The following is a 16,476-nucleotide window of genomic DNA, read 5'->3' on the forward strand; positions in this document are numbered from 1 at the left end:
CCTCTAGTTTCTCCATGTACACCTCTTCTTCTAAATTTCCATGAAAAAAGGTTATTTTCACATCCATTTGTTCTACCTCTAAATTAAGCCTAACGGTTAAAACCAATAACCACACGAATAAATTATGTTTTCACCAGAGGAGCAAAGATCTCACCAAAGTCAATGTTTTTTTTTGCGAGAAACCTTTTACAACCAATTGAGCCTTATATCTAGGTTGTGAAGTATGCTCATATGGCTTCAATCGATAAAGCCATCAATTTTTCAAAGCCTTCTTCCCCTTAGGCAACTTTGTTAGCTCAAAAGTGTTATTCACACGAAGAGATTACATATCATCCTCTATGGCATCCATCTATTCATTTTTATTTTCATTTTCCTATGCTTCTTGAAAACTCTCGGGTTGTTCAGCATCAGTAAAAAATACATATTAATTTGTTGAGTATCTAACTGAAGGACGTCTTTGTCAAGTAGATTGTCTTGGTTCATTAGAATGTATGAACTTCTCAACATTTTCACTCCCTTGCTCATTTTCATTTACATCATTAGATTCACGATTAGAGTCAACATCAACAAAATCATTAGTATTTAAAGGATTACCAGAATGTAAACTCATACCATGATTTTCAGTTTGATCGTTGTTGGTGTTTATCAAGTTAGGAAAAACTGGAATTGAATTCATTTCAACATCTCCTCGTTTACTTGAGTGGGAACAACCTCGTATATACTTTGTCAATATCTTCAATGGTATAATCCTTCATGAATACAACAACATGACTACGAATAAACTTCTTATTAACCGAATCAAAAACAATATTCAAACTCATCCAGTCCATAGCTGACAAACACACACTTCTTGGTCTTGTCTTCCAACTTTGACCTCTCATATTTAGGAACATGCACATATGTCATAAACCCAAATACTCTAAGATGATCATAAAAGACATTTTTACCACTCTAAACATGGTTTGACACATCAAAGTTCAAAGGAACACATGGTGTGAGATCTAACACATGTATCAATGTACTAAATGCTTCACCCCAAAAGTATTTTGGCAACTTTGCTAGTGAAAGCACACATTTAACCCTTTCCTCCAATGTTCTATTCATTCTTTTAGCCAACCCGTTTAATTGTGGTGTTTTTGGAGGCAATTTTTGGTGACCTTGTTGTCGACAATACTCATCGAAATGCCCAATGTACTCTCCCTCGTTATCTATTCGAATACATTTCACATTTTTTCCCCAATTTCCCTCTTAATTGAGGCTTGAAACACTTTGAATGTGTTTAGCACTTGATCTTATGTCTTCAATGCATAGGCCCAAACCTTTCAGGAATAGTCATCAATGAATGTTACAAAGTAGTATGCACTACCAAGTAATTTTGACTTCATTGCCCACATACATCAGAATGCACCAAATCTAGTAATTGTAACTTTCTTGTCGATTAAGATGATCTAAATGATCCTCGTCTTTATTTTTCAGCGAAACAATCTAGACATCTTTTCAAGTGCACATTTAAAACTCCACTTAACACATTTTTCTTAGCCAACATAGTTAAGCCTTTCTCGCTAATATGAGTCAAACATTTGTGAGAACAACTTAGAAGAAGAATTAGCTTCACAAGTATTGATGTAACATTTAGATATTCAAAACAAATAATATACAAATTCGAAAGTCTCTTACCTTTAGCAATAACCATTGATCACATTTTAAACTTTTAGTCACCGTTAGAAAAAAATTACAGAAGTCTTCATCATCCAATCTTCCAACTGATAAAAGATTGAAATGAATATTAGGAATATGCTTAACCCCTTTTAAAATAAGAGTAGTGTCATTGGCCATCTCAACTCAAATATTACCAATTCCAACCACTTGAGCTTGACCAGTATTTCCTATACGAGCAATACCAAAATCACCAGTCTCATATGTTGAGAAAAAATCTCGTCGTAATGTAGCATGAGTAGAAGCAACACTATCTATAATCTAGTCCATCTCATCACAAGACATATTAACATTTTTAACATCATTATAAGAAACAGTAAAAAATTCATCAACAATAGCAACATTATCATGATTTTTACCTTCTATATAGTTAGAAATAGTTGGTGTGTTCTGAGTTTTTTTCTTATTCCCCTTCAATTTAAAACATGTTTTTCTTTTATAGCCCTTCTGATCACAATGATGACACTAACATTTGCCCACTTTTTAGAAGCCCCGTGAGATTTGCTATGATTACTTTCTCTCCATTACTTTTCCCCTTGTATTTTGTAATTAAGACCTCAAATTGTAAAGAACAGTCTTGTGTCTTTCGTCTCATCTCTTCATTCAACACATTGCTTTTTACTAAATCCATTGAGAGAATATCATTTGGAGAAGAACTAGACATAGTTGTTCTAAAAATCTCCCATGAGTTAGGTAGAGTACCAAGCCCTATATATCGTCATCAAAGCTGAGTTTTATCACCTCCAATTGATTAATAATTCCCACAAAAGTATTCAAATGATCATTCATCGGAGAACCAACTTGATACCTTAAGGACATCGATTGCTTTATCAAAAACAGTTTATTATTACATGTCTTTTTTTCATACAATTCTTCAAGTTTAGTTCAAAGAGTACGAGCATCCGTAATAGAAATCACATGGTTCAGAACATTATCATCAACTCATTAACGAATATAACCACATACTTGTTTGTGCAAAAAAAATCAATCATCCACACTTTTTTTGTAGGCTTAATTGAAGAGAACAATGGTAAATGAAATTTTTTCACATACAACAAATCTTCCATTCTAGTCTTCCAGATATTATAATTAGAGTCATTCAAACTCACTATTATGGATGTGTTAGTCTTCCATTCTTATACTAAAATAAAACCAAGCTCTAATACCACTTTGATGGAAAAATATATTCTTCAAAACATAATACTTTCCCAACTAATTGATTATAAGAGATGAACAAAATAGAAAGAAATTGAAATGATAATGCAAGACAAGTTTTAGCGTGAAAACATCTCTTTAAATCAAGATTAAAAAAATCACGGGACCTGAATAGGCAACTTAACAATCCACTATCATCAACAAAATTACAAGTAAGGGTTCACTCTAGATATAAACTAGATTCACTAATCAATTGCATCAAGATCACACAACAATCATGATAAATAACAACAAAGAGAAGAAAGTGTAAGATCAACCAACTTTACCGATTCTGCAATACTGGTTTTCGCTTGAACTGAATTAGAAGACACATAAAATAGATTTTCAATGTTTAGAACGTAGCTCCAGAAATCTATTTTTACTCTGTTATCTCTCTTTTTATTCTCAAAACTCAGTTAACCTACTGAAAATCTAAATAAAAAATAATGTTCTTTCACATTATATACTCTAGGCCTAAATAAAACTTACATCAAGTTTTGTCTCTCCAACTATGAGGGTAAAAGTTAATTATCTTGATTAAGATTATTTTTATTTTCTTTCACATTTATTTTACTTATCATTGTTCAACTACAAGAGAATTTAATAACTAAATTTAATCAAAATAAAATTAATAAGTTATTCGGTTGTTTTTAAAACAACAATTATTAATATTTTCAAAATTTTCAAAATTGACAAAACTACCTAAATTAATAAAACTAGAATAATCCTCAAATAAAGTAAATAACCTTATTCGTCACACACATAAAAATAATACCAGTTATGATTTATAACATAATTATATAATTTATAAGAAATAAAATTTATCATTAATATCAAACATTTTAAATGTTATAAGATTTTTTTTTTGAAAAATGTCAACTTTTATTAAAAAGAACGCAAGATGCATTGAAACGTTACAAAAGTGAAGTAAAAAATAAAACAATAAATAAGAAAACAACATAAGAATATTAAATGCTAATAAGATAAAAAAAAATTATCATCACGTACAAGGTCCTCTTTTTCGGATTGAGGCGAACACGTGTAACATAAATCCTTTGAGACGCTCGTATCCATAACTTTTTCCTTCAAAAACTCTTCTATTTCTTTCTTTCCAGATTGTCCACCACATGATGAGGGGATTAGTTTCCAGTCATCCGCGATTTTGTTGATAGAACACAATTCAATCCGTTTGACCCAAAAATCAACGACTTTTGATGGTGTATCCCATTGAAATTGAAAAAGGTTTTACAGAAGAGCCCACATGCTCTTGGCAATGTCACAATGTAGAAGAATGTGATCAATGGATTCTTCATTCTTCAAAAAAAATGTTGCATCTTCTAGCGAGATGAAATCCTTTTTTTCAGTTTGTTAGTTGTCAAGACTCCTCCATTAATAGCTTCCTAACCAAAAAATGAGATTTTTGATGGACTTTTTGATTTCCACACCTCTTTCCAAGGAAACCGGGATTGAGTATTTTGGAGAGACGCGTGATAAATTTAGCTAGTTTGAAAATCACGAGAGCCAGACAGAGAAAGCTTGTCGTGAATCTCTAGGTCAATCGAAACGTTGGTAAGAGCATCTATGAGAAGAACTCGTCTCCCTTCCTCTTCGGTGGAAAGTCGTCTATTTAAAGGAATTCTCCAAACAATTTAGTTAGATGTGAGAAGAAAACAGTCTGCCACTTTAACCTCATTTTTATTAGAGATCTCAAAAAGATCTCATAAGTGTCTGACAATTTTCCGCTGAGGTGCCACGGATCATTCCAAGAATCATTTTCTTACCATTACCAACTGTAAAAATGAGAAGGGGATGGAACTTCTCCCATATTTTATAGATACGTTCTCATAGGATTCTACCCATAAACTTTCTCCCAGAAAGAGGTATTCATTCGTTATCCCAAAGTCCGTACTTGGCGATGATTGCTTTCTTCCAAAGACTCGTGTTTTTGTTGAGAAATCTCCACCACCAGTTACAGAGGAGCGAAGTGTTGAAAAGGGAGAAGTTCTTGATTCTGAGTCTGTCGTCAATAACTTCAAGCTTTGTTGTGTCCCATCTCACCAAATGAGTGATTTTAGATGAGTTAGAGTTACCCTAGAGGAAATTCCTAATGATTGTGTCCATCTGTTGGCCACCAATGCAGGAATAGGGAAGAGTGAAATAGTAAATGTTGGGATTGTGGCGAGGGAGTTCTTAATGAGAACCAACCTACCGCCTTTAGAGAGAAGTTTACTCTTTCAAAGTGTCAACATATTTCTCATTTTCTTGATGATAGGATTTCAAATATCCTTGCAACTGAATTTGGCGTCGAGAGGAAAGACAAGATACTTTGATGGGAGAGAACCAATTTTGAACCCCAGAATTTTGGGAAATTAATGGGTGTCATTAAGATTACCGATGAAAAAAATTCATACTTTTCTCTATTAATCTTCAATCCCGAGCATGCCTAAAAATGAATAAGAATCTTCCGAAGAGAATGAAAGTTTTCTATTGTAGGTTTAGTAAGACAAAGAGTGTCATCAACAAAAAACTATCGATGCGAGACATACTTCCATTGTGTCTATCACTTTTCCTAGTAAATTTGGCACCCTTGAGAATATGGTCAATTAGAAATGAGTCGTCGATAAACGTGTTGAACAAGTCCATCTCTATTGTGAAACTACTTGAGTTTTTTCTTTCGCTTGGATCCCTAACTAGGTTAAAATCGCCACAAAAATACCAAGGTACGGACCATTGATTTTTGTAAATCATATAGCTCCTGAATAAAAGTAGTTTTCTTATTATAGTCGACCGAGCCATAAACAGCACGGAATGCCCATATGTTCTCTTTGGTGATGCATTTGAACTTAATGGATATTGAAAATGCCCTAAAAATAGTTTATTCCTCTTAAAATAGTTTCCTTCCGAATGTCCATTAGCGTTTAGATTCGCCCATTTAAAATTTTTCCTTATAGTTAAACCGGTGAGGAGGTTTTCCTCGAGATTCAAGACCATTATTTCTTAGAGAGCAATAATATTGCAATTACAAGAGTTAATGAAAGAGAAAACAAAACTTCTTTAACTAGGGTTATTCAAACCCCTCACATTCCATGAGATTATCTTGCTTAATATAAAGATAATTAGGTTGATTGATGTTTCAGAATCACCATTTCAGGTGATGATTTGGCGGTAACAATCATGCATGTTGCCTCTACTGGGATCACAATTTTCTTATCGTAATCAAATATACAAATCCATTCCTTACACATTTGTTTTAGGGTATTTGAAGCCTTCGATTCGCTATCTACGACTTCAATTTGAACTGTATTTGCGAATCTCATCATATCTTCAAATTCTCATTCAGATTCGTCGTTAGTACTTTTCTATGAATTGGTAACATCGGGTGTTGTCGCTTGTACTGGACAAGTTACTTTAGGGGTCTTCAATACTAAAGGGGTAGTATGATGAGAAAAATGGGGGGGGGGAATGTAGTTGGGTGGTTTTGTGGGGAAAATGTAGTTGAGTAATTTTGAGGAAGAAATTTAGCTAGATGGTTTTGAGGGAGAAATATAATTGGGTAGTTTTGAGGTTGGATATATGGAGGAATAGTTTGCAATAAGTGTTCAGTGGGTGAGTTTGTGAGAATGGAAAAAAATGAGGGAAAATTGTGGTAGAAATGATGGATGAGGGTATGAATGGAATGGGTGGGGTTGGATGATGGTAGGGTTAGTGTTGACCGATGGGGGCTAACGTGCCGTTGAGTTTGGATTTGTGTTAAGGTGTATATTGGATGATTTGTTATGTTTACATCTTTTCGTGTAGGAGATTGTGGGGATTTTATATCGATTGGAATTTAGGTGGAGAATAGATTGAGCCGTATAAATAGGTTGTGGTGAGAGATGTGGTTATGTGTTTGTTATATCAGGAGAAGATAGAGAGTTGAATCTGTTAAAAGTGTGGATAGAGGGTGTGTGAGAATGAGAGGGTGTATGAGAAGTAGTTTGTGTTTGTGGTGTTCTAACTTCAGAGTTTATCGGTGGTGGTTGACTGATTGGTTGTTGAGGGATAATTTGGCTCGGGAGGATGTTTGGGATATAAATTTTATTGTGGGTCGGGGTTGCGTGGTTCTTGGTGAATTTTGTTATGTTCTAACTTGCTCGTTGAAGCTTGGAGGCGCTAGACCTTTATCCACAATTGATACTGCTGGAGATGATTATGACAAAACCAGGAGATCATAGATAAGACCTCTATCCTCCATCTTAATCCGCGCCAGAATCAATTGTCTCGGGATGTCAACCTTTATTTTGGCCCATTGTAGGTTGGTTTTAGCCAATGTTGCTGCATCGATTTCCAGTAAGTCGCCGCAAGAATGACCGATCTTTGTGATTGCTTCAAAATTCCATAAATGGATGGGTAGACTGAAAATACGAATCTAGGAGGATTTCAACTTTTATGGGGTTGAACAACAACCCAATTTGCTCCAATTTTGAAATTTTACTTCATGTCCGTAAAAAAGCCAAATTCTACTAGCCACCTTAACTTTATCAATATTGCTAGCAAATGTGAATAAGTGAAATGAGCCACAGAGATCCCTAATCACGATAGGGCGCTCAATTGGAAGTACCTCTACAACCCAAGATTACAGATCTTTTGTAGTGGGACTAACCCCGTTTCAGGGTTCGTAGAGAGCCACAAGGCTCGACTCGAGGGAGATGTTGGAAAACTTATACTTCACTGGAACATCATCTTTACGACTGGAAACATAGTGTTTTATACCTTCTATAATTATGTTGTAAAAAAGCCCTCTACATCGAGAGGAATGATGATCTAAAATGTGCTGTCGCCATCACACTTGATTTCGCAGAAGTGGCCTTGTCTATTCGAGCCGACCCATACTAATGTGTCTTTTTTATATACGAATCTTCGCATTCTGTGGAAACGATATTGAGGTTTTGGACCACTTTGCCAAAAGTCTTGCATCAACAAGGCTTAGGTGAATGCTTCGAGGACGGTGCGAACCCTTTTCGGTGCATATGATAGTTATTTTATTAGTATTGCTATCTTCTAACTCAATGATTTTTCCACCAAATCTAATGGGATGACGCCATTGTCCAATTGAAGAAGCTTTAAGAACCTCTGAATAAGAGAAACCCTCTCTCACTTGGAAACCAACGGAGGGGGATGGAGATTTTCTAAGGGTTTTGATGTTGGGGTGTATGTTAGAATTAGGGTTGGGGTTAGGATTGACGTGGACAGACTGATTAGGATTAGGGTTAGGGTTAGGGTTAAGGTTAAGGGTAGGGTTGGGGTGGACAATCAGATTAGGATTAGGGTTTGGGTTAGAGTGAGCCGACAGTTTAGGGTTAGGATTATGGAGGACGGTTGATTTAGGGTTAGGATTTGACACTTTATTCATTTCGAAAAGAAAAAAATTATCTTCTCACATATCTCATTACATATTTTTTTTTCCAATGAATCTCTCATCTTGTGATCTTACACTTTCACTTTGGTCTATTAAATATCATATTCATATTTTTTAATATTTAGCAACGTGACTTCACACTTTGATCAATCAAATATTTGATTAATATTTTTTAACCACTTTCAATTGTTACCGGCCTATTATCCCTCGGCAAACCACCATCCCAATCAGACTTGATTAAAGAATACTTGTTTTGTTATGTTGTAAGTTCGAAACATACATATAACATTTTTAATTTTATTTTTAACTGTTTTAAGTTTACGAGCGGGTCAATCCATAATCCAATCTAAATATTCATTTACTCTCACATATATATCAAAATTAACCACAATTCTCGACCTTTGAAAATTAAGCATCATCATATATATATATATATATATATATATATATATATTAGTTAGTTAAAAATTTGAACTTTTATTTTTAAGATTTGTCACGCGTTAATCAAATTTGGTGTTAAATTTAAAATATAAAATCTTATTAGCCTAGTTAGTTTAAAATATAAAGTCTTATTAGTTTAGTTAGTTAAAAATTTGAACTTTTATTTTTAAGAATGTCACGCGTTAATCAAATTTGGTGTTAAATTTAAAATATAAAATCTTATTAGCCTAGTTATTTTAAAATATAAAGTCTTATTAGCTTAGTTAGTTAAAAATTTGTACTTGTTTTTGTTAGGTTACAAGTTTAATTTTCTTTCACATTAATTTAATTATTATTTTTAAAATATTTAAAAAAAAAATCATTATCAAAATCATTATTTTTTCAAACTCTTAAATTATTACTCTAAAATATCTACCTCAAAATCACTACAATCATTGTTTTTCAAATAATCCATTTTTTTAAAACCCTTATTCAAGGCCTTGGAAATATATCCTCCTTTCTGGATGTCCCTATTCCGAAGTGCCCAAAGTGTTAACACTTGACATTGACAGTGTGGACCGTGGAGGAACATAGCATAGCAGCGTTTGAAGGAAGCTAAAAGTCACAAAAACCGAAATTGGTTCTTCGATATCTCCGTCGACCTGTTTGTCTATGACCGCTACTTTCTCTCAAATCAACCACATTGCTAATAGAGAACATTCAGCGACTTTTCCGCACATTCTCAGCAGATTTCATCACTCAACGAATCCTTTCATGGCTATTCAATCTTCACCTATTATCTTCCATGGAACTGTTGGTTTTTCGTCGGATCATCATCCCTTGTTTCATTCCTTCCCAGCTTCGGTACTAACTAGTTTCAAAACAGCTAACTTCAGAGCTTCCTCATCCTCCTCTTACTACTCTTCTCCGTCTCGTTCATCGTCTACTTCGCGACTTGGAATTCGGGGTTCGTGATCTATGCTTTTGTTGGTTTAATTATATCTTTGTAATTCTTGTTTGATAAATATGCTTGTCTTGACTTTAACAACAGAACACAATGCAGTACTATATCTTGTAAGGAATTCATTTTTAGTTGGTTCATTTGGTAAAAACATGTGATATTTCCTCGATCTATAACATCTTGTATGCTGTGGATTGGATTGGGCAAATATTCTAGATAGCCTAAGCAAATTTTAGTTGGTAGAATGATATGAAGAACCAGTAAAAGAATTGGAACAACAGCCAAGTATGGCTGTGGCTGGATAAATGCAATGAGATTTGACAATTGGAGAAGTTCATTTTAGGGTTGGAAAGGAGAATAAATGTGGGAAGAAAGGTGATAGATATTATTATTACCTTTTACATATACAAGAGATAAGATCCCCTTTATTAGGGTTTGGGAGCTCATCACCATTCTTGAGAACCTTAGTGCTCCTTAATCTCCTGCTTTTATGTATTTTAATCTACTGTCATTTTTCATAATACATGTACCATTTAAAAAAAATATTATAAATATCCCCCCTTTATTAGGGAAATGATATATCACATAAATTCTAAACATGATTACTAAAATTAAAAGGTCTTTCTAAGGAAATAAATACAAATAATCAATACTATAATTTAGGAACTATAATATTATCTATAACCTTAGTTTGAATTTCCACAAGACACTCACCATCTCGGCCCTGCATAAATCACTTTCCATTCATTATCTGTGATTGTGATACATTAGTGGTGGCATGCTATATGATAATATTAGGAGGTCATTCACAGGGAACCTAGAAACATTTTACATTTAATTACTGACATTCTGGATTAATCTAATTGTAATAACTAACCCTTATTAATTAAGATTCATTAGCTGTGGTTGAGCGCAAGAACTCGTATCCTTAAAGAAACATAACTAACCCGTATCATGCACCAGAAACGATAAGATATAAGATATATATGAGACAGGAACTGGATTTAGTCTATCCATTTTGCCAACTCATCTATATAGCAGGTAGCAGTAGGAGCTTGACTTAAGATAGCTGATGATTTTCTTGTTTTTTAAGTTTTGATATCTTCACCCAGCCTCCTATTCACATGCCAAGGAAATAGCTTTTTGATGTAGTTGTCTAGCATCAATAAAGGGTTGAGTTAGGGCCATCTTTATATGCGATTAAATTATAATATCACCACTATGCCAAATATGAAGCATGTGGAAATATAGAAGACAAAAGGGTAAAAGAGAGATAATGCATTGCATACCTTTGTTGTTAAGGAATGTGAATATGATGAAATTTGGAGTCAAACGCCAATAGAACTTCTAAAACTGAAATTGAAATGGGTTCAAAAACAATCTTACATTTCTGGAATCGTTGAATTTCCACTTTGAATCCAAAGAAAGTGTTTAATTTTGTCTTCAGTCCATATCTTTTATGTATCGATTTCGTTATTTTCTTGAACAACTTTATGCTTCTAGGAAAAGCACTTATTAGTGATGATGGGCCGTATCAAACAAAGGATTCATCGCTTGTGGTATGCTTTGGTGAAATGTTAATTGATTTTGTCCCAACTATTAGTGGCTTTTCATTGGCTGATGCACCGGCATTTAAAAAAGCTCCTGGAGGTGCACCTGCTAATGTTGCTGTTGGCATTTCACGTCTGGGTGGTTCATCAGCTTTCATAGGGAAGGTATGTTATCCATTAATGTATATGTAATTATTTTACGAAACCATCTCAAATACATGTTTTGTTTTTGAATGAACATTTTACACACAAAAATGGACATTGGTAATTTCATAGTATAAACTTTTCTCTGGCTCTGGCCTCTAGCTTGTGAATCCATATAACCGTTTATTACAAATCTTCTACTCTATGTTCTCTTTTCTTGTTTGACTCTTTTTCTGCTGCTTCAAATGTTTTTAAAAGATATTTCATTAAATGTAATGTTAGATCTTCTTTCTACTAACAAGATACTTGTGCAGCAAAAACTGTGTTCTCTTTTTATTTTGCTGCAACTTCTGTTTCCATCTAGCAGCTGCTAATGTGAAAACATTACATGATTTATGGTCTTGAGAAAAAAATGCAAAAGATGAGTCCATAAAACATTTTTGCTTTAACATTTATTAGTCTACTATTTTCAAATAATTTGGTTCAATTATGTCATTTCAACCCACCTATTAGTAAGAAAGCGTAAAAACAAAAATAATTTATTTTTCATTATTATTCTAAGATGACTTAAATGAGTATTGCACAGGTTGGTCAAGATGAGTTCGGATACATGCTTGCTGATATCTTAAAGGAGAATAGGGTAAACAATGAGGGAATGCGATTTGATCCTGCTGCTCGAACAGCTTTAGCTTTTGTGACTCTTAGAAGTGATGGGGAACGCGAGTTCATGTTTTATCGTAATCCAAGTGCCGATATGCTGCTTCAAGAAGATGAACTTGACTATGACATGATTCGAAAGGTACATGAGTAATGTGTTGACTAGTAGTGAAGGAAATAGATACATAATGTAGAATGATTATGCTTTGAATATACAAAGGAATATTCGAGAGCCATCTTGTAAGAAAATAACAATTTAAACATTAATCAGTTAGATTTAAAACATCCATTATTTATTGTCCAGAATAAGTGAAGGTCACACAAAATAATTGAACAAACAATTATTCCATTTCTTCTTTGGAGTAACTAACACATCCTGGAAAAAAATAAATTTTAGGCATTAAAAGATTATAAAGAGACCCTAACATTGGTTAGAAGCAAAAACACATCCTTGAATTTTTGAAAAAGTACAAAATAACTCAATTTTTTGTTATATATATTCCACTGTTAAAACAGGTATTTCATGGAGCAGTCCCCATTTATAGTTTTATTAGAGCACCATTATCTTAGTTACATATGATAACCTCATTCTTAGTATATTTAAGAATTTATATTCATAATCCATATGTGCATTTTAGGCTGAGATGTCCATGTTTTAAAGAAACTACAAATGTAGACTAATTTGTAAAGACAGTTGTTTAATTAATATTAGGGGTATGTGTACATTTTTTACAAAGTTTTGAACTATTCTGTACCTAGTTAAAGTTTTGAAATTATTTGTACTCTTGGCCAGAGTTCACCGACCTTTCGTGTCCTTTCCCTCCTAAACTTTACATCTATGAAAGATTAGAAACCATCTTCAAGTTTTTATTAGTGTAAAGGATGGAACACTGTCATGGTAAACAAGAAAAAAATATGTTTACTTAGTTTTTACCGCTTACCTTTTTAAGTATCTAGTGGTTAATCAATATATTCAGTGCTGTGGCAGGCAAAAATATTTCACTATGGTTCTATAAGTTTAATTACTGAACCATGCAAGTCGGCCCATATCTCGGCAACAAAGGCTGCTAAGGATGCTGGTGTAATTCTATCTTATGATCCCAATTTGAGGCTTCCATTGTGGCCTTCTGCAGAGAGTGCAAGGAAAGGAATCCTGAGCATATGGGATTCTGCTGATATTATCAAGGTATCTTCCTAAATAAATCTTGGCATTGATTCTTTTGAGTAAATATTCATCTTCACCGTGTGCCATTTCTATATGAAACCAAATTCTGGTAAGTGTTTGTTGTCACATATTCAATTCTGATGTTGATTTGACATTACTTAGTCTAAGAATTTTGATTGAGTTTTTCTTGTATTGCAACTGTATATTATTATTATTATTGATGTTTTCTTACTTTCTTTGGAACGGCTATACTTTATAATCGTCATGTTGTGAATTGCACCTCCTTTTACTACTAATTACAGTGTATATTTTTTAGATTAGTGAAGAAGAAATATCTTTTCTAACTAATGGGGAGGATCCTTATGACGATGAAGTTGTTCGTAAATTGTTTCATCCAAATCTCAAATTGCTTCTTGTCACTGAAGGAGCAGATGGTTGCAGATATTATACCAAGGTAAACATACTTGCTTATGGTGTTTAGTGCCTAATTTTAATCTCATAAGTCTGAATCTGTCGTCTCAGTAGATTTATTTAAAGACTTTTCTTTGATGTTCCAACTTGTGATTAACTTGGATGATCTTTCAGCTAGTGTCTTCAATGCATTTTGCGCTACTTCTATTGAAGAACAATAAGAACCCTTAACGCTTAATTGATTTACAAACTTTGAGGATATTGTTTTATTTTTCATGCTTAGTGCGCATGTTGTTTGAACAATTTTTAAACAGAAATGCCTGGGGAATTGAGAAAAAAATTAAGTAAAATCATCCTGAAAACACTGGTTATTTGAAAGATTGTTTTCATACGTCAATTGTCAAAACTGAGTGTATGCACTTGTTTCTTTACCAATCCTACTAGATGTAGTTTGTAAACTAACTCTTGAAATTGATCTTCTGTTGTGCTTGGAATAAACATGTCATGTGTCTTTTCATATGCTTGCATGGTGCTGTGTGCATCCTTATTTCCTCTTGAAACTTGATACTAATTCTGTCACCTTTTTGTATACTATTATTACCTCTTTCTGGATCTTAGGGTTTGTTTCATGTCTAAATAAATCACTATCCCATCATCAATCAAAGCGTCAACTAAATACGATTACTTTATTCTTTATAAATATACTAGTCGTTGTAGTATAGTGGTAAGTATTCCCGCCTGTCACGCGGGTGACCCGGGTTCGATCCCCGGCAACGGCGTTATTATTTTTTAACCCCATTAAGGTAGCTCGTGGCTGTGGGGTGTCGTACTAGTTCTCTCTTAATTCAAAAAATATATATTTTAAAATACTAAGGATATTTTGGTCATTTTACCCAAATAAATCACTTATTACATCAAATAATTCTTTTATATAAAAATCTTGATTTTGTGGAAAATTGGACAGGATCTTAAGTCAACAATAAATTTGTTACTTAACTGCCCTTCCAGAGTAAATGTGTCATAGTTGTTGATTTAATCCGTTGATCTCTTGAAATATAGGAAGGGAAATGATGGCGAAAGTCACGTAGGGGACATCTGTTATTTCCATTTGTTGTCCGGATTGTTAAGGTGTTGAGCGGATGCCCTGTTTCTGGTCCTAACTGAAGTATGTTTTCTTCCAGGATTTCAGTGGAAGGGTTAAGGGTTTGAAAGTGGAGGCTGTGGATACAACTGGCGCTGGAGATGCTTTTGTGGCTGGAATACTATCCCAAATCTCTGCTGATATTCTCTTGTTTCAGGTAATATTGCTTTTTACTTTTACTCAATGATAGGATATCAAACAAACCTTAAAACTTTATCTCAAGGATCAATACAACCAGGCCGGCCCTGATAAGCCTTGAGATTTGAGGGCTCTATGCAAATTTAAATTTTGGGGCCCCCTAAAATAGTAATTTTTTTTTTAATTTTAATTAATAAAATAAAATATAAATAATTAATATATTATAACGAGACTAAAAAGGAGATATAAAAATTATTTTTATAATATATATTTAATATTAAAGGAGAAAAAAGAGGAAAAAATAATATTAATAATATAATATTATTAAATATAAAAAAATGGTGGCCCTATAAAAGTGGGGGGCCCTATGCAAGTGCATTGGTTGCCTTACCCCAGGGCCGGCCCTATTATACAACAATGAACTTACTATAGCATCAAACAAACCTTTGAACTTCTAAATGCAACATGAATTTACTTCAAGGATTTTTTTATACTTTGATTAGTTCAAGCTTCTATTTTAATCTTGAGATTCAAGTTTAAACCAAATTCTTTTATTTCATTGGATTAACATGGTGGCTAAGAGTCAAACAACCTCATTATATTGTTTAACCTTTAAGCATGATATGCCTTCTATCCCTGCTTATGAGTTCTTTCACCTTCTTCAGCACATTTTCAAATAATTCATTATAAGGGTAAAATAGTCTTTTAAGTACTTTTTCGATATTAGTTACACATTTTATCAAATCAACATATCAAGTACTTAAATTTGATTTTTTATTTGGTTATTCAGCACTTTGTTAAGACACTTAACTAATTCAGTAATTTAACCTAATTTTCAGTTTTATCATACACACCCTTATCGCACCCTACTTATTGGACTCATCCTTTTCATGAACTCAGATGTTGGTCTTTGATAGATCATTCCATAATGTACCTTATTTTATTTCAAAATAGAATATATTAATAAAAATGGATTAAACTATAGAAAATCATTATCATGAAGCACGGTTTATTAATTCATCTATTCATCTATTTCCTATAACCTGCAGAAAACTAAAAGTTCGTCTTAAATGTAGGATGAAGGAAAGTTGAGAAATGCTCTTCAGTTTGCGAATGTTTGTGGTGCATTGACAGTTACAGAGAGAGGTGCCATTCCAGCTTTACCCACTAAAGAAGCTGTGCTAAATGCCCTGCTTCAGCTGGTTTGATATTTTCTTCTTCCCATTGCTTGTTGCATTGTAGAAGACATTCTAAACCTAACACTATTCGATTCGGGTTGATTACTTTTGAGCAGTTATCATTTCGTGTAGACCATTGTGAAATAGAAATCGGCTTCAATAATGTAATCACATCTACCTCTATCCATTTCACTATATTATGATGGTCTTCACTTATTTTTATAGAGATGAACATTTTGTATAATGTTCATAGTTGTTGTTGGATTGGATTGGAATTGTCATGTATTTCAGTTAAAACTTTCTTTCCTTTGTTGGAATGTATTTTGAGAAGATGTGGAAGTCTCCTTCGTATTCTGAGTACGAACATAATCTTATACGAGATCAAAGATCTTAGATTCGGTTT

At 33.4% G+C, this 16,476-nt stretch overlaps 2 protein-coding genes and 1 non-coding gene across 3 annotated transcripts; 2 read left to right on the forward strand and 1 right to left on the reverse strand.

Annotated features, from left to right (window-relative positions):
• Positions 1–7,795: 7,795 nt before the first annotated feature.
• Positions 7,796–8,302, reverse strand: LOC124919230 (circumsporozoite protein-like). Its single transcript, XM_047459430.1, has one exon. The coding sequence runs from the start codon at positions 8,300–8,302 to the stop codon at positions 7,796–7,798; it is 507 nt and encodes a 168-aa protein (XP_047315386.1).
• A 973-nt stretch (positions 8,303–9,275) lies between these two features.
• On the forward strand, positions 9,276–16,409 carry LOC124919999 (probable fructokinase-6, chloroplastic). Its single transcript, XM_047460383.1, has 7 exons — positions 9,276–9,695; positions 11,193–11,404; positions 11,970–12,182; positions 13,029–13,226; positions 13,522–13,659; positions 14,798–14,914; positions 15,972–16,409. The coding sequence occupies exons 1-7, from the start codon at positions 9,401–9,403 to the stop codon at positions 16,101–16,103; spliced, it is 1,305 nt and encodes a 434-aa protein (XP_047316339.1). The 5' UTR covers positions 9,276–9,400; the 3' UTR covers positions 16,104–16,409.
• Positions 14,324–14,395, forward strand: TRNAD-GUC. The gene has a single exon. It is a non-coding gene; the product is annotated as a tRNA-Asp (tRNA).
• Positions 16,410–16,476: the final 67 nt, after the last annotated feature.

Source organism: Impatiens glandulifera, chromosome 1 (assembly GCF_907164915.1).
Source record: "Impatiens glandulifera chromosome 1, dImpGla2.1, whole genome shotgun sequence".
Taxonomy (NCBI): Eukaryota; Viridiplantae; Streptophyta; class Magnoliopsida; order Ericales; family Balsaminaceae; genus Impatiens; species Impatiens glandulifera.

Excerpts from the sequence above, each read along its gene's own strand:
- LOC124919230 (XM_047459430.1), bottom strand. The coding sequence starts at position 8,302 with ATGAATAAAGTGTCAAATCCTAACCCTAAATCAACCGTCCTCCATAAT.
- LOC124919999 (XM_047460383.1), top strand. The coding sequence starts at position 9,401 with ATGACCGCTACTTTCTCTCAAATCAACCACATTGCTAATAGAGAACAT. Across the intron at positions 9,696-11,192 it reads TTCGCGACTTGGAATTCGGG|GAAAAGCACTTATTAGTGAT; the intron begins GTTCGTGATCTA and ends TTATGCTTCTAG. Across the intron at positions 14,915-15,971 it reads CTGATATTCTCTTGTTTCAG|GATGAAGGAAAGTTGAGAAA; the intron begins GTAATATTGCTT and ends TCTTAAATGTAG.